The sequence below is a fragment of the Ranitomeya variabilis genome, chromosome 1 (genome assembly GCF_051348905.1).
Source record: "Ranitomeya variabilis isolate aRanVar5 chromosome 1, aRanVar5.hap1, whole genome shotgun sequence".
NCBI classification, from domain to species: Eukaryota; Metazoa; Chordata; class Amphibia; order Anura; family Dendrobatidae; genus Ranitomeya; species Ranitomeya variabilis.
Genome location: NC_135232.1, coordinates 649065652 through 649089876, shown reverse-complemented (window position 1 = coordinate 649089876; position 24225 = coordinate 649065652). Strand labels below are relative to the sequence as shown.

General features: G+C 48.1%; 1 protein-coding gene across 4 annotated transcripts in view; it reads right to left on the bottom strand.

Annotated features, from left to right (window-relative positions):
- SMOC1 (SPARC related modular calcium binding 1) overlaps positions 1–24225 on the bottom strand; it is a 429565-nt gene that overhangs the window by 231733 nt on the left and 173607 nt on the right. For all 4 annotated transcript variants that reach the window (XM_077262377.1, XM_077262370.1, XM_077262364.1 and 1 more), the window contains exon 3: positions 14528–14640. In XM_077262377.1, coding sequence (XP_077118492.1) covers positions 14528–14640 — 113 coding nt within the window. The remainder of the gene's footprint in view (positions 1–14527; positions 14641–24225) is intronic.

Below are 24225 nucleotides of genomic sequence, written 5' to 3'. Positions count from 1 at the left end.
GCTAGACCATATAGTAATAAAATGTCATATTTATTTTTTTGTATTGTAAATTTAGGGTAGGGGTCACTTGTGAAATATTTTATAGTGTGGGCTTAAATGAGCATTCGGCTTATAGACTTCTTAAAGAAGGATCTGTGATCACTCCTGTGAAACCACATAAAGTAAGAAACAAAAAAACAACACTTGCTTATAAGTTAAAATTGGTAAAAAATTCAATTCCGAAAATTAATACATTTCCTCACTATTTTGGTGATTAAAAATTCTGGCCCTTTGAGAGAATGAGATTGAAGTCTGCATAAATCTGGGCTCTCCACTGTCTCACTATTTTTACAGCAGGGCAGCATGGTGGCTCAGTGGATAGCACTGCAGCCTTGCAGCGCTGGAGTCCTGGGTTCTAATTCCACCTTGGACAACATCTGCAAGGAGTTTATGTTCTCCCCGTGTTTGCGTGGGTTTCTTCCGGGTTCTCCGGTTTCCTCCCACACTCCAAAGACATACTGATAAGGAATTTAGATTGTGAGCCCCATCAGGGACAGTGATAATAATGTGTGCAAAACTGTAAAGCGCTGCGGAATATGTTAGCGCTAAATAAAGATTATTATTATTATACAGCATTGTGAAACTTCCTGCTTTTGAGCTAGGAGGACCTGTTACCTTCTGTGGAATATCCTGTATTCCCAATTTTTTGGTTTCTTTATGGATTCTGAGGACTCTCCTCAGTATATCAGTCTCGAAGAATCGATCTCCCTGCTCTGCCGCCCTGCTGCTATGGGCCCCTGAGCAGGCGGAGGGGGGGTGGTGCCAGCAGTGGGCCCCCTCACCTGTCATCTAGCCGATGCAGTTGACTGCATTGATGAGGGAAGGAGTGCTGCGCTCTTTCTCCCATCATCCCCCTGTCAGCGTCTGACGTCGCCGAGACTGACAGGGGGTGAGATGACGTCACTGCCCGGCGCCCGTGATCTGGAGGTGAGCGGGAGTAGTGCAGGAACCAGGAGGAAGATAGGTGAGTATTTATTGTTTTTCTTTATGGGGGCTGCCTTGTACTACAGGGTCTGCCTGTGGGGGGGTGCTGCCTTATACTACAGAGTCTGCCTGTGAAGGGGAGAGGTGCTGCCTTATACTACAGTGTCTGTCTGTGGGGGGGTGCTGCCTTCTACAGTGTCTGCCTGTGGGGGTGCTGCCTTATACTACAGAGTCTGCCTGTGGGGGGTGCTGCCTTATACTACAGAGTCTGTCTGTGGGGGGAAGCTGCCTTATACTACAGGGTACACATTGGTACTGCTACACCTTTAAGTCTATTACCATTTGTGTATACGGGTACTGCTACATTACACATGTATTACCCCTTTCTGTAATTATAATTGATGTTGCTGCTATTACTTACCAGTATAGTGTTAGGGGAGTAGTATCCCAAGTTGGCCACTAGATGGGGCACTATTTAATGTGGGGAATTTATACCATAGATTAGCATAGGAAATAGTTACCTGTAGGAGGGGCATGATGAGGATAAGTTTGTTAGGTCTTCCTGTTTCAGTTCAGTTGGGGCCTGGACACCCATAAAATGCACAGGGGGCTGGCTAGCCCAGGGCACATCATGCCCCGTAACGTTCTTCTAGGAAGAGTGGGCCCAGCAGTAGTATCCAGAGGGACAGAATTAAGAAAAGAAAGTACAGCAACTACAGGAACAGCAGTGCAGTAATAGTGGGACTACAGCTGCTGGACAGAAGAAGGCTGAGCAATGTGGGAGAAAGTGCACCAAGATGTGGTAGGTTTTTGCGTGGGCCGCCATTCTCAGTACCGGTGCGAAACGGCAGGGAATGCCCCCACGAAAGGCAGAAATACTGGATATTGAGGACACTGTGGGACCGTATAGTACAGACCATCCCAAACACTGGCTTAGGGACATGCATGGGTCAGAGACACCGATGTCCGATGCTGGAACAGTGTGTACCCTGGATGACAAGTTGCTGAGTAAACATGTTGAAGTGAAACCGGACTGTGACTCTTTATTCTTGGGATCATCTGCAGAGGTAACTGTACCGTACCAGGAAAACCCTGATGACGTAGAGGAGCAGCACCGAGGTACTTTAAAGGGACGGGGCCAGCGGGTGATACAAGGATTACTGTCAGCCATGTCTGCCTCCCTGGCTCCCGACTCCTACAAGGAGACCTGTGGCTAATCCGCGCATCGTGGTCAGTACTCAGATGTGTGAATCCGGCCTAACCCAAATGTTAAGAGAACAGTGTAGGTGCCTTCAGAATAAGATCCTAAGGCTAGTCCCTACAACCATTTCATCTCAATGATGTTTTGCAAAGTGTCACTGGCATTTCTTATGTACCTTCGCTATCATCCTGATGCATAATAATGATATGGTGGGCATCAACACATCACAGTAGGCCTGAATCTACAGCATAAAGCAAAGGTTCTCCCAAAGCCGAGAAATATGTTCAACGTGTCTAAGGTCTAATTCTTCTTTTAGGTTTTCTTTGGAAGCAGCTGGAGTACACCTTTAAATAGTCAGTTATAGAATATATACAGGAAAAAGAAAAAGCAGTACTGGTATTACTTAGAGTTTTAGAAAGGCAATATTCACTTCCACCTGCCAACACGAAAAACCACTAATGTAACAGAGGAGCCTTGTGTAGTGATTACAGTGGGTTACAGCACAATGAGAACAAGCAATGCATAAGATAAACTGGGTAATCACTTCATGCCTTGCCATTTTGATTTTGTTATGCTAAAAAAAAACCTCAGACAAGCTTCATGGTCAACCCCCCAACTGTGTTTACAGAAACACCAGACCCAGGAATCTTGGAATTCTACATTTACAGAACTTATGGAATGTGTATAAGACAGGTTCAATAAATGTGACTACCATGTACTATACACAGAATTCAGCATGATTAAATCCTTAAAGGAATATTTCACCAACTGGTTAGGCAAAAAACTACTTTTTCTCCATCTGGAAATATTCTGGCATGAAGAATCCAATTTACTGTGAAAACGTTTGTTTTTGCTCCACTTTGTATTAAGATTTTAGTTTATCTAAAATTTAACTAACCTAAAGGTTTACTTCTATATGCCTTTAGAGAGTGTCCTATGTTCTGTATGAGAGAGCTTTCACCAGACATCTCTACCAGAGGTGGCGATTGGCAGTCCAAAGTTGGACATACCTGATCAACATTTCTCCAAACTATCATTGTCCGGTGCCCCCATACGTATTAGACTGTCAGCTGAACTCATCAATACCTGCAGGTGCGGCCAACATTAGTCTTATTTATATGGGGGCAGAAGAACACTATACCTTCTGACTCCTATATACAATGGGAAAAGGGAAATAGACCATTGCCATACACCTCTAGAACAAAAGAATTGCATTTTTGCTCAAATCTAAAATAGCGGCTTCTTTTTCTTTACATCTAGAATACAAAGTATAATGCAAAAATAAATGAGCATCACCAGTAAACTTGCCTGCTTGTCGATAAGCACTGAAGAAGAAAAATGAATTGGTATACTGACTTAAACTGTTCTCCAATTAGCCAGTTTACACATATTCCTCCAGAAATAGCCTTGATTTTATGAAGCCTTCAATGTGAAAGACCCATTGACACCCACATTTTCTCATCCATGTGCTGTGTAACACGCGTTTGTAGGGCGACATTGCCTTCACTTAGACTGAAACCGTCCATATAAAGGAAATGTGGCACTTTTATTTTTAGCCAAAATGCAGCAAACAATAAAGCAACCAAAAAACAACAAAGGCTTGCCCATCTAGGTGCTAACTAATAGACCATACCAATGACTCGTGCTACCAGGGATCTGTGTGGGGCTTAGTTCTCCAGCAGCACAGCATTTAGAACATTTAACCACTGTGCATGTCCTTCTCGGAACCACCCCATGTCCATCCAGAGGCAGAGCTTTCTGAATATTTTCCTTCATCCTTTTCTGTGTCTGTAATGAGATGACCTCTCTCAGCTAAGCCTTCAGCAAAACCCATACTGGAGCGGGAGTGGGAGTGATGAGTCCCACCACTAAATCCTCCTGATCACTACAATAAAAAACGGCCCAGAACTACCATGAATAAAACTGCTCAGCACCTAAGCTTCTGCACCATCCAGTACTGCATGGCTTTTAATATCTCACCCAGCCTAACTTTCTGGGGGAGATACAGGATATACACTTCGTCCAATATCCTCCCTGTCATCCTCCTACAGCTGCCTGATTATAAAACATATAGCCCAACCATTTAGTTTAATATACGGTAACTATTCTTTTTTAATGGATCCATTAGTTAGTTTCATTTACCTTATTACATGTACTGAGCTAATCAGTTTTTACAGATCAGAATAGGTCATTCAGATCCATTTAAAATGGATGAAAAATGAAAGGAATCTGTTTTTTTCCCTTTTTTAATCTAATACATTACTATGTGACAATGGATAAAATGGTTTAGATGGTCTACTGACCCGATTACTGGCAAACCCAACCAACAGACTGTATGGAGCCACCAACATCATCTGTTGGGGGAGAAAAGGATCTGACATGACCAATTTCACACTGCTGATCCTTTTGTTCTCGGCAGGATAAGTTGCTACCAGAGGAGTTTGTCAGTGGCTCTCTCATAGAGGACACAGGAATGGTTGGCTGGCTGAGCAAGTATGGAGGAATCGGCAGCAATAGATACCGGCTGTAAGATCGATATACTGGGTACAGAGGGCACCTACCTTCTTCAGTTTTTTAAATGGATGAGGAAATAAACAGAAGCAAATTTTAATAGAAAATGGAAGCAAAATGACACATTAGAGTAAATAAATTCTGCTTTTGACACACAAAAACAGAAACTAGTTTATGAATGTGCTCGTAGCCTAAGAGAGTTGCTATATTGGATAGATGGCACAAGTCTGACAAAGCAGGAGCCACCACTTTAAATGGCTCTGGCTCATCAAGGTGGGTCCAGCATGGCATACACTCCCGATGTGGCATTATTAGCTTTAATAAGGTATGTGGACAAGTGTTGTTCTGATGGTGCAACTTCTTCAAAGTAAGAGCTCATTCAGGCATCCGTTTTTTCATGTACGAGAAAAACAAACCTAGTTTCATCAGTGGTTTTCTTTAGAGTTTGAACCAAGCTTCAACCGTTTTTCTCTAATGAGAAATTCTCTAATGTTTGTACCTTGTTTTTACGGTGTTACTCTGTATGTCTCTGCTTTAACCCTTTACTCCTCTCCCCTAACTAGCAGGGATACTGTTGTCTGTTACCTGCATGGATGTGGAGCGCCCCCACACCGCCGCAAGGCCGAGGGGTACCCGGAGCCGGGCCTCTAGGTCTCAATCCTGGGGTTGTCACGGTGGCTAGACCCGGTCCGTGGCCCTGTCCGTCAGTGGGGGACGTCCGGTGAAATAAGTGGTGCTAATGGTGGTGTAGCGGTGCGGTTGTGGGGTGTAAGTCGCGGTAAATAACGAGGACACCAGGTTGCAGTCTCTTTACCTCTTTACTGGAGATCTCTGAGTCCTCAGTCCAGAACACGGTTCACCAGGCTACGCAAGTCCGGCCGGTCCAATGGCACCTCCAGAGTTCTCCTCTCAGGTGGAAATCTGTGCCTTCCTTCTAGCGCTATGTGTTGTAGTCCTTCCCTGCTGTGCTCACGGAAAGTAACCCCACAACGGTTGTGTCTGTTTCTTAAGTTCCCTCACAACTCGATTTGATGTTCCTCTGTAATCCACCCCTTCCCTGTATTCAGGTTGGAATGGCACCCGTTTGTCAGGTAGGCCTGGAGTTCTTCCGGGACCCTAGAGTCGCCCCTCTCCCGCAATTGCCCCCCAAGACTTCATAGGTGATATGTGGTAGACAGCCTGCCTGAGACCGACTGTCCTGCCGCTGTTTGGAGTATGGCTTGAAGCTGTATTCTAATCCACTCCCTCGGCGTTCCGGCCACCGGTATTGCGCCTCAGCAGGGTGCTGCCTCTTTCAACAAAACCCCTGCTGGTATTCTCCTTCTGCTTGATCTCGTTTCTCACTCAGCACAATCTATCTCGCTTCTAGTCCTTTCTTGAGTCCCGCCGCTTCCAGGAGCCTGCGCGGACCCGTTACGTTCTTTCAATGCCAAGCCTCTGCCAGGATCCCACCCCTGGCAGAGACCCTACAGTCTCTCCCTTCACAACACCCCCTGCCACAGGGTGTTGCTCCGTTCAATCCCGTCAGCGTTCTCTCTAACTTCCTGCCTGACCCCCAGTTTACCCACTATGGTGGGGAGTGGCCTAATGAATAGCACCCTTAGCTCCCCCCGGAGGCCCAGCTGTGAAACATATTGGTGTCTGTGATACCTGATTGGAGGAACTCCTTCAGTGCCATCGAACGTACCATGGCTCCCCTTAGCGGCGAAGCCACAGCACTGCAACGACCAGGACTCTGGGGCGCTGCACTCCCCCCTGGTTAAACACAGTACTCCGGGACTGGGAAGAAAAACAACAATACAGATTAGCAAAAAGACATACAATTTTGTTGAGTGCAAAACGATAAGTATACTTGAACAGGCTTCCCTTTATGGGAGGTGAGGACACTTTTAACGTTACAAACATGGTCAACATTATAAATTACAGGCTATGCATAACTCCTGTTACCCAACCGGGTATTCTACTTAGTGCAAATTCTGGAACAATAAATTAACATTGCCTTTAAGAAACATACACTCTTAGTTTACCAAAGGCCTTCCTATAATCACATTACAGGGTAAGATAACTTCACATTCTCCTACTTTGAACCTGCAGGACCGCCTGTCCCTATGGCACCAGACCTACTGCCTCTCCTTTCTTTTACAGGACCGCCCCGTTCAGCCAGGGCCTACTGCCTTTCGCTACTATACATAGTATAGACATAACATTCCTTTCGTTTAAAGAACTCTGAGCCCGCTCTACTCGGCTCCTTTAAGGACTCACTCTCTAACCCCTACGGGTTCGCCTTCTGTCCTTAGTAACAAAGTAACTTTCTATGGGGACGCAGGGTTGACCTTCTATCCTCACCTTCATCATTACTTCCTTACTTTCAGCTATGCAGATCTCTATCTCTACCCCTACGGGCTCTCTGCATCTTTTCTTTCTGCAAAACATTATTTAGATTTCACATTTCAACAAATTCAACACATATAACTTAGCACGTAAAACAGTTACATTTCTTTTTCAAGCTTCATTATCACATTACTGTTCTGCAACAGTATCTTTCTCAAGTTCAATTTCACACATCCCCTTTAAGAGGGGACCAAGTCTTTCTGAGGTAGCTCGTCTTCTCAGCCTACCAGCCCACGCAAAGGTTCCGGTATGGTATCTTCGCAAAGTGTCTTTAACTAGAACCGGTAGGAAAGGTATCTTCACAAAGTGTCTTTGGCTCAAACCAATAGGGCAAATATCTTCGCAAAGTGTCTTTGGCTAAAACCAGTAGGGAGCACCTTTAAGAAGGTGCAAACTATTTACAAAAGAAAGTTCGAATCATGCACAGTCCATGATTTCTGCAGTTTGTGTAACTTTAAAACTTGTATAAACTTCAGGAAAACAACAGTGACCCCGGGTCAACAAAGGGGTCACCTTCTAAAGTTTACCCTGGACGGGTTTAGCAGCAACTTAAAAGAACAAACAGTAACTATTTACATTTTCATGGTATCGAGGTTTATTCTACTTCTGGTGGCTTTGGTTCCGGGACCCCGGCCACTGTAGCGCCAGTGTCACTGGTGGGTCTTCCCGGTGCAGTCAGACCGCTTGATGCCTGAACCTGAAGACGGATCCTAGCTGCCAACTCAGTTGCTGCAATGACATGTGCAGTGGCAATGTTGGTAAGCTCTGCTACATTTGGTTCAATCACAGCTGAAGTAGTAGATGACACTCTCAGGTCCACGTCGGCGAACGTTACGGGCACACCCTTCCTGGGCACTCCGATGGCGGGTAACTCCTGACCGTACAGGCTTCAGACCCTGATTCACGGCTGATGCAGCGGGGGTTTGTCCCATCTCTTTCCAGTCTTTCCATTGGGAAATCAGGCACTGCTTATATTGCTCCCAAGTGAGCACGGCAATGGCGTGACCTCTTCTCCAAACCCCATTCGGCTCAATCCGGGGGGCCTCCCACCGGAGAATCACTCCCTCCGAGCTCACATCTAGGAACTCTCCCATTGCGGTCGGTGGCGGGGATACCAGACCCCTCATTACTTCGAGGGAAGACGCCACCATCCCCGCCATCAAGAGGCAGCTACTGCTGTGAGGAGGGTCGGTCGCGGGAGCGGGATCGAGCGGGGAGGCAGGGGTATCTTCCGTACCTACACCTGATGTGGTTCCACCGATGTCGATCCGGTCCGCTGACAAGAACGCTGGAGTCGGCTGCTGCTCGGACCGCGGCTCTTCCGATGCGGCCCCCGAACGCTGCTCCGCTCGCTGTGGTTCCTCCTCCTCTAACTCCAAGGTCGGGATTGGTGGACGTAGCTCCGCTGTCAGGTCCGCAGGCTCCTGGTCCGTCTCTGGTGAAGGAGGGCAGGCCGGGATCGCTCCTTCCTTGCTCAGGCACTCGCTGCTCGTCATCGCTGCCTGATAGTCGGTGGCAGTGCATGCACCTGACTCCGCCATTTCTCCGAGGTCGGGCTTCTCCATCTCCTGCTTCCCGCTGTTGCAAATCAAGGGGTGTTTCTCTTCTGCTTTGGGGCAGGTCATTCCTCTGCAGCCAGAAGTGCAGGGGGCGGTAGCCATTTCTCGCGCCACACTGGGAGTCTCCGCCCATAACACGCCCTCCTTCCCCTTGGGTGTAGCAATGGCGGCGCCTTTTGGCGGGAACTTTTGGCGGCTAATGGCGCAGCACAGTCTTACAATAAAGTACAGTCCAAGCACAACAAATCACAGTCTCTAGGCACACATGACCTGATTCTTCAGGCTTAAGTAGATCCTGTTCGTGACGCCAAGCTGGAGCGCCCCCACACCGCCGCAGGGCCGAGGGGTACCCGGAGCCGGGCCTCTAGGTCTCAATCCTGGGGTTGTCACGGTGGCTAGACCCGGTCCGTGGCCCTGTCTGTCAGTGGGGGACGTCCGGTGAAATAAGTGGTGCTAATGGTGGTGTAGCGGTGCGGTTGTGGGGTGTAAGTCGCGGTAAATAACGAGGACACCAGGTTGCAGTCTCTTTACCTCTTTACTGGAGATCTCTGAGTCCTCAGTCCAGAACACGGTTCACCAGGCTACGCAAGTCCGGCCGGTCCAATGGCACCTCCAGAGTTCTCCTCTCAGGTGGAAATCTGTGCCTTCCTTCTAGCGCTATGTGTTGTAGTCCTTCCCTGCTGTGCTCACGGAAAGTAACCCCACAACGGTTGTGTCTGTTTCTTAAGTTCCCTCACAACTCGATTTGATGTTCCTCTGTAATCCACCCCTTCCCTGTATTCAGGTTGGAATGGCACCCGTTTGTCAGGTAGGCCTGGAGTTCTTCCGGGACCCTAGAGTCGCCCCTCTCCCGCAATTGCCCCCCAAGACTTCATAGGTGATATGTGGTAGACAGCCTGCCTGAGACCGACTGTCCTGCCGCTGTTTGGAGTATGGCTTGAAGCTGTATTCTAATCCACTCCCTCGGCGTTCCGGCCACCGGTATTGCGCCTCAGCAGGGTGCTGCCTCTTTCAACAAAACCCCTGCTGGTATTCTCCTTCTGCTTGATCTCGTTTCTCACTCAGCACAATCTATCTCGCTTCTAGTCCTTTCTTGAGTCCCGCCGCTTCCAGGAGCCTGCGCGGACCCGTTACGTTCTTTCAATGCCAAGCCTCTGCCAGGATCCCACCCCTGGCAGAGACCCTACAGTCTCTCCCTTCACAACACCCCCTGCCACAGGGTGTTGCTCCGTTCAATCCCGTCAGCGTTCTCTCTAACTTCCTGCCTGACCCCCAGTTTACCCACTATGGTGGGGAGTGGCCTAATGAATAGCACCCTTAGCTCCCCCCGGAGGCCCAGCTGTGAAACATATTGGTGTCTGTGATACCTGATTGGAGGAACTCCTTCAGTGCCATCGAACGTACCATGGCTCCCCTTAGCGGCGAAGCCACAGCACTGCAACGACCAGGACTCTGGGGCGCTGCAGATGCTGTTCAGTTCCCTGCTCCGCTGCGTAGCTGTACATGTGTTGTGATGTCTTTGGTCCGCTGCATGACCATCCACATGTGCAGTCCCTGGCTGCCGCTGTGGAAGTTATCCGTGGGTTGCAAGGTCCTCTGCAGCTGGAGAATGACTTTCCACATGTGTCCAGGCTTGCAGCCACTGCCAGGTGCCCTAAGTCTCAGTTCCTGTGCTGACTGTGCTGTAATGGTTTCTGTTTGTGCTTAGGGTGCGTGCGGACACACCATTCCTGCTTTTATTAGGGTTTTTGTGTGCACCTGAGTTGCTTTCCCCAGCCTATTGCTGAGGGGCAGCTCCTATATAAACTCCCTCTTTCCTGTTGGGCTTTGCCAGAGCTTTGCATTAATTTTCTGAGTCCTGCCATTTGTGTGAGGTGTTCAGCTCCTGTTCTGTCTGCGTTCAGTTCTGGGAAAGCTGATATCTGTTCTTCCGCCTGCTCTGGGGGCTGAGTATCCAGATCCTTTTCTGTTTGTGTCCTGTTTTTTCGCCTGCTCTTGGGGCTGAGTACCCAGATCCGCCTTTCCTGGAGGCAGCAAATACAGGCCCATTTCTGTTGTGTTTTGTTTCCCGCCTCCCTGAGGGCTGCATTCTCAGGCCTGAACCCTTGATCCTGTATCTGTTCCTGTACCTGACCCTGTTTGAATTGTGTCCTCTATGTTATGTTCCTGAAGTCCCTCTGTGACTGGAACCCTGTACCCAGTGACTGTGAACTAACCTGGGTTCGTCTTTTAAAGATGGAGCCCTGTGTTTTTGCTGAGCGTTTACTATGCTGTACTCGGCCTGCTATGCGGTGTTAACTCCGTCCGGCCCCGGTCCAACCCGGTAGTGCTTGCACCATCCCACTTGAGTTCCTTCCTAGGTCCGATGCCCGGAGCCTGCGGCCATAGTTAGGAGCCTGACCACCGCTGCCTGGTTCTGTGCCATCCGTGTCCCAGCCGATGACCTGGGCTGCCACGCCTGTGTCCTGATGTCCAGCCTGTGTCCTGATGTCCAGCCTGTGTCCTGATGTCCAGCCTGTGTCCTGATGTCCACCCTGTGTCCAGATGTCCTGATGCCCAGCCTGTGTCCTGATGCCCAGCCTGTGTCCTGATGCCCAGCCTGTGTCCAGATGTCCTGATATTCTGCCTGTGTCCTGATGTTCTGCCTGTGTCCAGATGTCCTGCCGGTTCCCCAGGGTCCACCCTATGATGACCCCTGCCATTGTCTGATGTCTGTCCGAGGTCGGTGTCTGATGTTCTCCTGCTGAGCCTGTGCTACGCCTGAGGCCTGAGTGAGAGGCTGTCCTAGTATGCCCGTGCCAGATAACCCTGGACTCCATCATGTTCTAAATGTAGATAACGAGGTGGCTATATCTATGGGTATTTTTGCTTTTGCTAATCTAGGAGTCCAAAAGGTCACATAGCCCTACAACTAATCGACAATCATCTCTCAAACAAAATAAATAAAAAAAGTATTACACCAAGGAAGAAAACTCCAACCTTCTTCCTTTCTTTTAGGTGAAATGCTAAAACGCTTTTCACGTAATTGAATAATGTTACAGAAGATTAGATTGCCTTCTCAGTGAATTAAATTCATAGTTTATATAAATACCTTCAGTTTCTTACAGTCTTGCTGACCCTTGCTATTGCCAAAAACATGATTGATGGGACCAGTTCAGAACAATATGTCCAGGACAGAAGTATCATTCATCTGAATTATGCGGCCCTGACAATAGGAGGGCTGCCAAATTAGCCACCAGTAGGGAGTAAGAGTGGAGGCAACAGACCGGGTCTTCTAACAACTTTCAAAGAAACTTGAGCTTATATTCACTCCTTGTTTTGAAGTGGAGTCGAGAATAGTCATCAAGTCAAACCATTATCTAATCTCTGGCCACAAAGCATTTAACACATCTAGTCTAGGTATTAATTTTAATTTACATTGTCGATATTTGGGCATTATAATGAACATATGAGGTTTTCAGAATAAAATATTAACAGGAAACAAAGGCTGTTACGTTTCATAGTTAAGATCATTAATTACAATGTTCAGATGCACAGAAAATGCGTCAGTGATAAATCACCCCACTTAGCGACCATGTTCTTAGCTGAACATATTCTACAGAATGTACAAGGCTGAGAAGTTGATTGTTTAGGAGGCACCAACCAAAAACCAAGATCTACAAATATTTTTTTTAATTGTCAGCTACAATAATTGCCAATACTTAGAAAGATAATACAATTATCAAGTGAAGCTCAAGTCAAGTTACAGATCAAGACCGCAGTGGATAAAATGTAATATTTTGATTTATGAACATACAGAGCGACCGTAAATGACAAGCTGTTCAGAAAACATGCTTCCGAAATATTTAGTGTATGAGCAGTTGCCATATTTTACCTGCCGAGTTTTGCAAGTAGAAGGCGCTCCAGGAAAATGCCAATGGTATTGGCACCAAAAAAGGTACCAATGTGTCTTTTTTGGCACCTTCTTTGTTGTTTTTTGAGGAAACTTTGCTACCGGTATTTATTTATTTTTTTTACTTTTATGTATAACAAAGCAATTGGGTTCTAAGCGGAACTGCCTGAAGAATAGTCAGGTCATGTTTTATAACTGTTTCATGGTATGTGATTCATCCAAAGTCGGGAAGAGTGAAGCCAAAGATGATTGGCTGCCAGGATTGTGTGAACTAACAATTTCACAAGAGCCATTGCCAGTACTCCTGCATCTGCGCTGTTACCAGAGGGGAGTATAGGTGCTATTATTTTACTGGTGGCATACATAGGGTTTGAGAAGAGGTTGTTCAAGCAGTGGACAAGCCTTTGAAAAAAATACTTAAACTGCTTGTTTAGGCAGATTTCGGCGCAAACGCTCCTTAAAAAAAACAACAAAAAAACCCCATACTTTTGGGGTTGATTCACATGTAGCGTCTTCACTGCGGACCTCTCACAGCTGAGATGCCGCAGTGATATTCCCATTGGCATTTATTGCTCCGGATATCATTATAAAGAAGAAGCAGAGAAGCAGAATCAATTGATATTCTGCACATATCAAACCCAGAGATTGAGCCTTCTCAGACACTATGCTTTCGTCGTAAAACTCAGTGGATTTTCAGAAGGTGCATACTTATTGGAATATCCACTGTGTTTTCGCTATGTGGGAATTTACCTCTAATGACTGTGATTTCGAATTGCTGCTCCTTTTTGTTCTCGGTGAAGAAAAAGCTGCCGCCAAAGGATTCTGCCAGCGGCTCTTGGAGAACACATGAAAGCTCCTGTCTATAGAAGACTCAGGAGTGATGGCTGCGAGGGTTGGTGCCATAAATAAATATGAACTAACTGCTTTTCCAGCACCCTAATCAGGGTAGTCATACATTACATTTCTTATAACTTTCCTGCTGTACTTGGTCATCACTCCCACAGCTAATTTAAGTCCTACCAACAGCAAAAATAAAATATATTTAAGCATTTTTTTATTTTAGCGATTCTTTCAAGAAGGTAATCTAGCTAAATTTTGAACTAAATGTAATGAAATGAATAATGCAACTTACCAGTATACAGATAATCCCTATAAAGTGGTTGTCCAGTTTTGTTTTTTATTAGGGCTGGAAATATGTTAAAGGGGTTGTAATTTTTTTTTATTACTTTTATTACCCCATAGGCTCAGAATTGTATGAAATAACAAACTGAGCTTTTATTCACCTTCCCTAGGTCCATAGCTCTCCACCTCTACTGCAGTTCTTGTTGATTGGCCGCAGCGGTGACATCATGTCTACAGTGCTGCAGCCAATCACTGGGCTAAGTGGCTATGTCAACGTAGCTGAGACCATTAATTGGCTGCAATGCTGTAGATATGTCACTGCTGGAGCCAATCAACAAAGTCTGGATCAGCCCTGGATCCAGTTGGGGTAAGTAAAAGCTAAGTTTATTTTAGACGTTTCTAAGCCTATGGAGTAATCTAAATTAAGAGGATAACCCCTTCAACGTAATTAAATAACTGTGATTTGCCTATTAAATTTCCTAATGCTCGACTGCTGTAGTTCTTCTCCCAACTGCAATGATGATGCTGTGATGTCCATCATTTATGTACGGTAACTACTGCAACTTCTCTCCTGCCTCAACGAATAGGTGCATTACATGCAAACATTACCACCGAGGCCAGTGATTGACTACAGTGGTCAGATGAATGATGGATGCTATGTCACCGCTGCAGGTCCAATTTAATAAAATCATTGGCTGAGGCAGAGGAATCCATGGGTAAGTAATGTTTATTTATTATGTTTGCACATGTCTAGCTCTTAGCCAATTTTTCCTAAAATCTTATACCTAACGTAAATGAATTTGATTCAGTCTGCTAATGCTGTGGATTATGTTGGCCATGTAAAGGTAGAAGGATATCACCAAAAAAATATAGATATTATTTACTCACTTGAGTGAAAGAGCCATCCTCATTGCACTCTGGAATGAAAACTGCTTCCTGTGGCTTCTTTGCTTGTTCCAGGGCCTGTGCCCTTTCTAGGCGACACTTGCTCTGTCCTGCATCTTGGGGAAAAAAAAGCTAGTAAGTATTCTGCCATTTATATATTCTTCTTTTTAAGAATGCATATAAAAATTTAAAGGTGACCTGAAAGGTCCCCCATGCTCTGCAACCCAACAGCGTTTGTATACTCCTTTCTAAATGTCCTGCCTAACTGTCCTTTATTCTGTTTGATACATAAAAAGTCTTCCTACAGTCTGTTTTTCATATGCAAATAAGGTTTTGACTAGTCAATGGGGCGTTTGTTTCCCCAGACTAGTCGTTTCACTTAGCAGGTTATTACACACCAGTGAGCATGATAAAATGATTTGCAAGAACCGTCGTTATCGCCTGCTGCCTGCAAATCTCGTGCATGCGCTCAACTTCTTACCTACTCGTCATTGTGCCTCTGAAGCCAGAGTTCGCCCCCTAGCTTCAGAGGCACACAGCACATATCTGGAAGAGAAGAAGCTCTGTTCCAGTGTCTGATCTTCAGCTCTTTTGTGAACGTCAGCTGTCTCCTTCGCTTCCAGACATGTGCAGTGCGCCTCTGAACCTGGCCAGTATACATCCGGCTTCAGAGGCGCAGTGACATTTGGCAAGAAAGTCATGCCTGTGCAATATTTGCATATTTGCAGATAACAGGCAGCAAATCATGTTATCATGACTGACTAGACTGGAGAAACAAACACCACATCAACTAGTCAAAAGCTTATTTGCATATGAAAACTAGACTGTAGGAAGTCTTTTACATATTTTTTTTAACCTCTTTCCAACGTCGGACATAATAATGATGTTGGTCATCCTCCCTTTGATGTGGGCTCCGGCAGTGAGCCCACCCACATCTTTTCTGGCACATGTCAGCTGTTTTGAACAGATGACATGTGCCACTAACAGCAGCGGGAGGAATCGCGATCCTCCCATAGCTGTTAACCCGTTAAATGCCGCTGTCAAACTCTGACAGCGGCATTTATCACGCTCTTCTGGCAAGCGCAGAAATCCCTCCCCTCCCATCAGAACCCGTGTCACCAATGGGTTGGCATGACAACCAGAGGTCTCCAGCAGACCTACCTCTATGGTTATCACTGCCAGATAGCTAGTCAGCAATTCTGCTATATACAGGCGATGTGATCATTGCCTGTATGTGGAGCGCCCCCAGACGCAGGGCCGCGGGGTACTCAGTACCGGGTCTCTCTGTCTGGGGTTGTCACGGTGGCTAGACCCGGTCCGTGACCCTGCTAAGGGGCGTCCAATGAAAGGTGATGATGGTGCGTGGTGCAAGGCGCGATGAATAACGAGGACACAGGGTTGCAGTCTCTTTACCTCTTTACTGAAGGCTTCGGGATCCGCAATCCAGAGCACTGTTAACAGGGCTGGCTGAGACCGGCCGGTCCGAAGGCACATCCAGAGTTCCCTTTGCAGGTGGAAATCAGTGCCTACCTACTAGCGCCTGTGTGTTGTAGTACTTCCCTGCTGAGCACCACGGGATAGTCCTCACAACTGTTGTGTCTGTTTCTGATGTTCTTTCTCTCTCCGTCCCCCAGATGATATGGCTAGGAAGCACCCGTATGACGGGGTAGGCCTGGAGTTATTTTATAGGGACCCTAGAGACGCCCCTCTCCCACAATTGCCACCGTTGTCTGCTTAGGTGAATTAGGTGAGACAGCCAACCTATAATTAACTGTCCTGCCGCTGTTTGAAGTAATGCTTAGAGCCCAATACTTCCTCGGCGTTCCGGCCACCGGCTACGCGCCTCAGTAGGATGTTGCCACGATCTTAGGGCATGACTCCTACTGGTTCTACTCTCCTTTGTGCTGTGATCTCGTTTCTCACTTCTCCACAATAAACCTCGCTTCGTGTCCTTTCTTACGATGCTGCCGCAACGGGTGCAGGCGCGGCTCCGTAACGATCTGTCCTTTTCGCTAGGCCACTGTCAGGATCCCACCCCTGACAGAGACCCCCCTGGATCTTCCCAGTAACTCCCTCTCTCACAGGAGGTTGCCTGGGCAAAACCCAGTCAGCTTCTCCCTAACTTCCTATCCAACCCCCAGTTTTACCAGAGTGTGAGGAGTGGCCTAATACATAGAACCCTTTGCTCCCCCTGGTGGCCAGAGTGTGAAGTGTAATGTGTGACTGTGATACCTGGTCAGGTGCACTCCTTTAGTGCAATCAGACGTAACATCACTCCCCTTAGTGGCAGAGCGACATTACTGCAACGACCAGAACTCTGGGGCGCTGCACTCCCCCCTGGTTAAATCCAGTACTCCCGGACTGGGAAGAAGAACAACAATACATGTTAGCAAAAGACATACAAAATTTTGAAATGCAATAAACAAGTAAATTTAACAGTGCTTCCCTTTATGGGAGGTGAGGACACTTGAACGTTACAAACGGAAACATATTTACATTTTTACTCAAGGTTATAAATAACACTTATGATTAACTCGACTATAAATAACCATCACTACCCAGCCGGGTATTCTATCTACTAAGTGCAAATTTTGAACAATAATTTAACTTTTCCTTTAAGGGCGTATCAGCTGAACCCACTAAAGGCCTACTATAAAACTCTAAAATATAAATTAACTTTGTCTTTATCTTCTAAATGCAACACTTTTACTTCGAACATGCAGGACCGCCTGGCTACTCGTCCGGGCCTACTGCCTCTTTTCTTCTATAAGCTCAACTTTTATTCACAGTATAAGATCAATCAACCATCTCTCTATGGTTTCCTGGAGGACTCACTAACCCCTACGGGTTCACTTTATTGAAATTCGGCTTTCAACTCTTTCCTGTCCTCAATCTCTAGTAACATCATCAAACATTTCCTATTATTTCTTAAATAACTACACACTATCCATTACTATTCAACATTTTTAAAGTAACATTATACTTAAGTGCAACACGTGAACATTCCCTTTAAGAGGGAACCAAGTCTCTTTGAGGTAGTGCAGACTATCCATCTGCAAGTCCATTTAAGGCAAGAACTTCTGCGCTGTATTCAAGAACAGTCTCTTCAAAAAGTTCTCCTTTTTGTAAAACCAGTAGGGGGGCACCTTTAAGAAGGTGCGAACTATTTACAACACAGTTTGTGAACCATTCACCGTCCATGATTCGGCAGTCTTTGTAAACAATGATGAACAAAAGCAAAAACAAAAAGCAAAAACAATAGGGATCCCGGGTAAACGAAGGGATCCCTTTAAGGACAACCCTGGTCGGGTTTTAGCAGCAAAACAGTAGGAAAAGCAAATAACTATTTACATCCTCATGGCTCCGAGGTCTATTCTCACAGTAGGTTACACCGCATCAGCTGGTGGCGAACACCTCCTGACCGGTAGGGCTGCGGTTCTTTGTTCTCGGCTGATGCGGGGTTGGTGTCATTGGTTTGTCTCCCAGGTGCGGTCAGGTTACCCGGAGTCTGGATTCGAATGTCAGCTTTGGTTGCAAGTTCAGTAGCGGCGATAATGCACACCGTAGTGATAGTGGTAGAGTTTGTCAAATCAGGGTTAGTCGTGGTCGGGACAGCGGGTGGCGCTACTGCCGGCTCGCACCGTTGAACGTCTCGAGCGCACCACCCTTGCGCACTCCAATGGCGAGTGTAGGTCACCTGGTCCCCTTTACATAGTAGCTGATGGTCACATCTATTGCGGAACGGGGTCTTCACATTGTAGCTGGTAAAGAATATTTCAGTCGGCAGTCCCGGTTCTTGTATAGAGCCCCAACCCCGTTTCAGGTGAAAGGCTAGTACAGTCCCCTGTTTTACCAAGTCCTTCTTACCGCATGCAGTCTTTGGGTTTTGTACTTTCGGTGGGTCACTTTGTTCTGTCTCTTTTCGTTTTTTCCAGTGTAGAATTAAGCATTGTTTATACTGTTCCCAGGTGAGCACAGCAATGCTGAGGCCCTCCTGCCTGGCCCCGTCTGGCCCAATCCTCGGGGTATCCCATTGGAAGATGACCCCCTCCGAGCTCACATCTAGCGGTTCTCCCATAGTTGTCGGTAACGGAGGCACCTGCAGCGCCCCAGAGTCCTGGTCGTTGCAGTACTGTGGCTCCGCCACTATGGGGAGCCATGGTGCGTCCGATGGCACTGAAGGAGTTCATCTGATCAGGTATCACAGACACCAATACATTTCACAGCCGGGCCTCCGGGGGGAGCTAAGGGTTCTATTCATTAGGCCACTCCCCACCATAGTGGGTAAACTGGGGGTCAGGCAGGAAGTTAGATGAGAAAGCTGACTGGATTGGACGAAGCAACACCTAGTGGCAGAGGGTGTTGTGGAGGAAGAGACAGTAGGGTCTCTGTCAGGGGTGGGATCCTGACAGAGGCTTGGCATTGAAAAGAACGTAACGGGTCCGCGCCAGCTCCGGGAAGCGGCGGGACCCAAGAAAGGACTAGAAGCGAGATAGATTGTGCTGAGTGAGAAACGAGATCAAGCAATAGGAGAATTCCAGTAGGGGTCGTGCTGTAAGACCGGAGCAACACCCTACTGAGGCGCACTACCGGTGTCCGGAACGCCGAGGGAGTATTATAACATTCAGCTTCAAGCAATACTCTAAACAGCGGCAGGACAGTCAGTTTAAGGCGGGCTGTCTAACACATATCACCTATGAAGTCTTGGGAGGCAATTGCGGGAGAGGGGCGTCTCTAGGGTCCCGGAAGAACTCCAGGCCTATCCGACAAACGGGTGCCGTTCTAACTGTAACATCAGGAAGGGACGGAAGATTAGAAGAACATCATTTAATCGAGTTGTGAGGGAACTTAAGAAACAGACACAACGGTTGTGGGGTACTTTCCGTAAGCACAGCAGGGAAGGACTACAACACATAGCGCTAAGAAGGAAGGCACCGATTTCCACCTGTGAAGTGAACTCTGGAGGTGCCATTGGACCGGCCGGACTTGCGCAGCCTGGTGAACCGTATTCTGGACTGAGGACTCAGAGATCTCCAGTAAAGAGGTAAAGAGACTGCAACCTGGTGTCCTCGTTATTTACCGCGACCTGCACCCCACAACTGCACCGTTACAACACCACTTATTGCACCGGACGTCCCCCACTGACAGACAGGGCCACGGACCGGGTCTAGCCACCGTGACAACCCCAGAGCAGAGACCCAGAGGCCCGGCTCCGGGTACCCCTCGGCCCTGCGGTGGTGTGGGGGCGCTCCAAACTTGGCGTCACGAACAGGATCTACTTAAGCCTGAAGAATCAGGTCATGTGTGCCTTGGAACTGTGATTTACTGTGCTTGGACTGTGCTTTATTGCAAAGACTGTGGATTGTCACTTGCCGCCAAAAGTTCGCGCCAAAACCGCCGCCATTACAGCGCTAAGGAGAGCGCAGGAGAAGAAGAAGGGCGTGGAAGTGGGCGTGAACAAGCTGAAGAGCGCGAAAGACAATGGCCGCCCAGTCTAAATATCTCGGCCCCTTGAGGACGTGTCCGTCAGCAGCCGAGATCCGCCTCCTGATCCTCAATGGTGGGCAGAGACAGAGAAAACGAAACCGCCCACGAAGGAGAGAGCGGGAAAAGGACCAGGAAGAAGAAGTCAGAGACATGGAGGACGCCATGGCGAGCCACCCGGAGCCGGAGCATGGGGTCAGAGCCGAGGACTCCCCCAGCTACCCGGAGGGGCACCGCAACCAGGCCTCCACCGCTGATGCTGAATTCCTGCAGGCCGGAGTGGACGAGCTCGGCGACCGACCCCGGCGGACGCAGCTGAGCACCGAGGCCGGGTGGAAGAAGGCCATCATCAGGAGCCTCACCGGACATCTGTCGGCAGCCTCATCTGGTCCGGAGCAGGAAAGAAGTCCCAGCGCTCCGAAGCTGGAAAGCAAGGCGCTGCCGGGAAGGGGTATGCTGCGAGCAGAGATGACAACGCCGCAGCACAAGGTCCCGCAACCAGCGTTCCAGACCCCAGCGGAGACGGAGCAGACCGGCACCGGAGGGACCGCATCTGAAGCAGGTATGAAGGACGACCCTGCCCTGATGACTGACACCACTCCCGTGACTGCTGGTGCCACAGCTGCTGACCCCGTTCCAGTGACTGATCTTGCAGCAGCCTCTACCTCTGCTGCAACAAATGCCCATACTCACGCTGCGCAGACCTCCATCGCTGCGCATGATTTAACCATACATGAAAGACGGATTAACGGCGTTTGTCCAGCACTGGGTGTAACCCTGGACCTCACTTTTCCCAGGCCGAGAAGGGTTAAGTGCCAGGTGCAGCCCTGGAAGCCGTCCAACTAAACCTCGGAAACCTGAAACTGTAAATAGTTAACTGTTTATTTCCTTGCTGTTTTGCTGCTAAAACCCGTTCAGGGTAAACTTCTAAAGGGATCCTTTTGTTGACTCGGGATCCCTATTGTTTTTAGGTTATTTTCTATTTTTCCTACGTTTTTAAAAAAAAAAACAACTGAGAAATCATGAACTGTGCATGATCCGAACTTCTTTGTATATAGTTTGCACCTTATTAAAGGCGCTCCCTACTGGTTTTACTTAAACAAGGACTCTTTGCGAAGATACCGCACTGGAACCTTTGATGAGTATGGACTGGTAGCTTGAGAAGATGTGCTACCTCACAGAGATTTGGTCCCCTCTTAAAGGGGATGTTCATTTGTTGCACGTAAATGGTGATATTGCTTTAAGACCGGTAGCAATAATGTCAATGGAAGAAAATGCTGATAATATTTACATGTAAAAGTTATATGTATGCCATTAGTTAATTGTAAAGGAATGCTGATAATGTTCTCTGAAAGAAAAAGTAAAAGGAAGTAATGAGAAAGTTTAATGTTGTGAAAAGAAGATAGTTGATAATGTTGATAAGAAAAGGGGGGGGGATAGAAGGTAAACCCTGCGTTCCCCATCGAAAGTTAGTAATGTGTTACTAAGGACAGAAAGTGAACCCGTAAGGGTTAGTGGGTGAGTCCTTATAGGAGCCAAGTAGAGCCGGCTCAGTGTTCTCAAACTGAAAGAAAAGTTATGTTCTATACTGTGTATAGTAGTTGAAAAGGCAGTAGGCCCTGGCTGAACGGGGCGGTCCTGTAACAGAAAGGAGAGGCAGTAGGTCTGGTGCCGATAGGACAGGCGGTCCTGCAGATCCAAAGTAGGAGAATGAAAAAGTTAAAGTGCCTTATAATGTGATTATAGGAAGGTCTTTAGTGGATTTAGAGTGTGAGTCCTTAAAGGCAATGTTAAATTATTGTTCAACAATTTTGCACTTAAGTAGAATGCCCGGTTGGGTAGCAGAAGTAAATTATAGCATGTTGCTATGATATTTTTGCCATGTTTGTAATGTTCAAGTGTCCTTACCTCCCATAAAGGGAAGCCTGTTCAAGTATACTTATTGTCATTGCACTCAACAAAATTGTATGTCTTTTTGCTAACTTGTATTGTTGTTTTCTTCCCAGTCCCGGAGTACTGTGTTTAACCAGGGGGGAGTGCAGCGCCCCAGAGTCCTGGTCGTTGCAGTACTGTGGCTCCGCCACTATGGGGAGCCATGGTGCGTCCGATGGCACTGAAGGAGTTCATCTGATCAGGTATCACAGACACCAATACATTTCACAGCCGGGCCTCCGGGGGGAGCTAAGGGTTCTATTCATTAGGCCACTCCCCACCATAGTGGGTAAACTGGGGGTCAGGCAGGAAGTTAGATGAGAAAGCTGACTGGATTGGACGAAGCAACACCTAGTGGCAGAGGGTGTTGTGGAGGAAGAGACAGTAGGGTCTCTGTCAGGGGTGGGATCCTGACAGAGGCTTGGCATTGAAAAGAACGTAACGGGTCCGCGCCAGCTCCGGGAAGCGGCGGGACCCAAGAAAGGATTAGAAGCGAGATAGATTGTGCTGAGTGAGAAACGAGATCAAGCAATAGGAGAATTCCAGTAGGGGTCGTGCTGTAAGACCGGAGCAACACCCTACTGAGGCGCACTACCGGTGTCCGGAACGCCGAGGGAGTATTATAACATTCAGCTTCAAGCAATACTCTAAACAGCGGCAGGACAGTCAGTTTAAGGCGGGCTGTCTAACACATATCACCTATGAAGTCTTGGGAGGCAATTGCGGGAGAGGGGCGTCTCTAGGGTCCCGGAAGAACTCCAGGCCTATCCGACAAACGGGTGCCGTTCTAACTGTAACATCAGGAAGGGACGGAAGATTAGAAGAACATCATTTAATCGAGTTGTGAGGGAACTTAAGAAACAGACACAACGGTTGTGGGGTACTTTCCGTAAGCACAGCAGGGAAGGACTACAACACATAGCGCTAAGAAGGAAGGCACCGATTTCCACCTGTGAAGTGAACTCTGGAGGTGCCATTGGTCCGGCCGGACTTGCGCAGCCTGGTGAACCGTATTCTGGACTGAGGACTCAGAGATCTCCAGTAAAGAGGTAAAGAGACTGCAACCTGGTGTCCTCGTTATTTACCGCGACCTGCACCCCACAACTGCACCGTTACAACACCACTTATTGCACTGGACGTCCCCCACTGACAGACAGGGCCACGGACCGGGTCTAGCCACCGTGACAACCCCAGAGCAGAGACCCAGAGGCCCGGCTCCGGGTACCCCTCGGCCCTGCGGCGGTGTGGGGGCGCTCCACACCAGCTTCTCCATAGTGTCGGGGGTTACCACTACCAGCTCAGTGGAGAGGAATCGGTCATTGTCGGGACGGGGAGCAGTCATGGGAGCAGGATCGTTCGGGAGAGCAGGGGCGCTTTCCATACCTGCGTCTGATGTGGTTCCATCGATGCCGGTCTATTCCACTGATGAGAACACTGGAGTCGGCTGCAGCTCGGACCGTGGTTCTTCCAATGCGACCCCCGGGGACAGCTCTGAGCTCCATGGCTTCTCACCTGCTAGCTCCATGTCCGGGATAGGTTGACTCGGCTCCTCCGCCTGCGGCTCCAAGAAGTTCAGATCCTCCAGCTGCGGTGGGTTCGGATCCGCTTCTGGTCGATGGGGATAGCCCGGGATCACTTCGTCGTCATTCAGGTACTCGCTGGTCACCCTCGCTGTTTCGCAGTCGGCAGCTGCACACACACATGGTTCCGCCATCTTCCCAGGGTGGGGCTCCTTCTTGTCTTGGTTCCCACCATTGCAATCCAGGGGGCGGTTCTCCTCTGTTTTGGGGCAGGTCATCATCTTGCAGCAATAGTCGGAGGGGGCGGTTGCCACTTTTGGCGCCGCTTTGATAGTCTCCTCCCATGGCACGCCCTTCTTCTTCCTCTGCGCTCCTCGTGGTGCTGTAATGGCGGCGGTTTTGGTGGGAATTTTTGGCGGCAATAGCAATACACAGTCTTTGCAATAAATCACGGTTCAATCACAATTCAGACACAGTTCCAAGGCACACATGACCTGATTCTTCAGGCTTAAGTAGATCCTGTTCGTGACGCCAAGTTCGAGCGCCCCCAGACGCAGGGCCGCGGGGTACTCGGTACCGGGTCTCTCTGTCTCGGTCCTGGGGTTGTCACGGTGGCTAGACCCGGTCCGTGACCCTGCTAAGGGGCGTCCAATGAAAGGTGATGATGGTGCATGGTGCAAGGCGTGATGAATAACGAGGACACAGGGTTGCAGTCTCTTTACCTCTTTACTGAAGGCTTCGGGATCCGCAATCCAGAGCACTGCT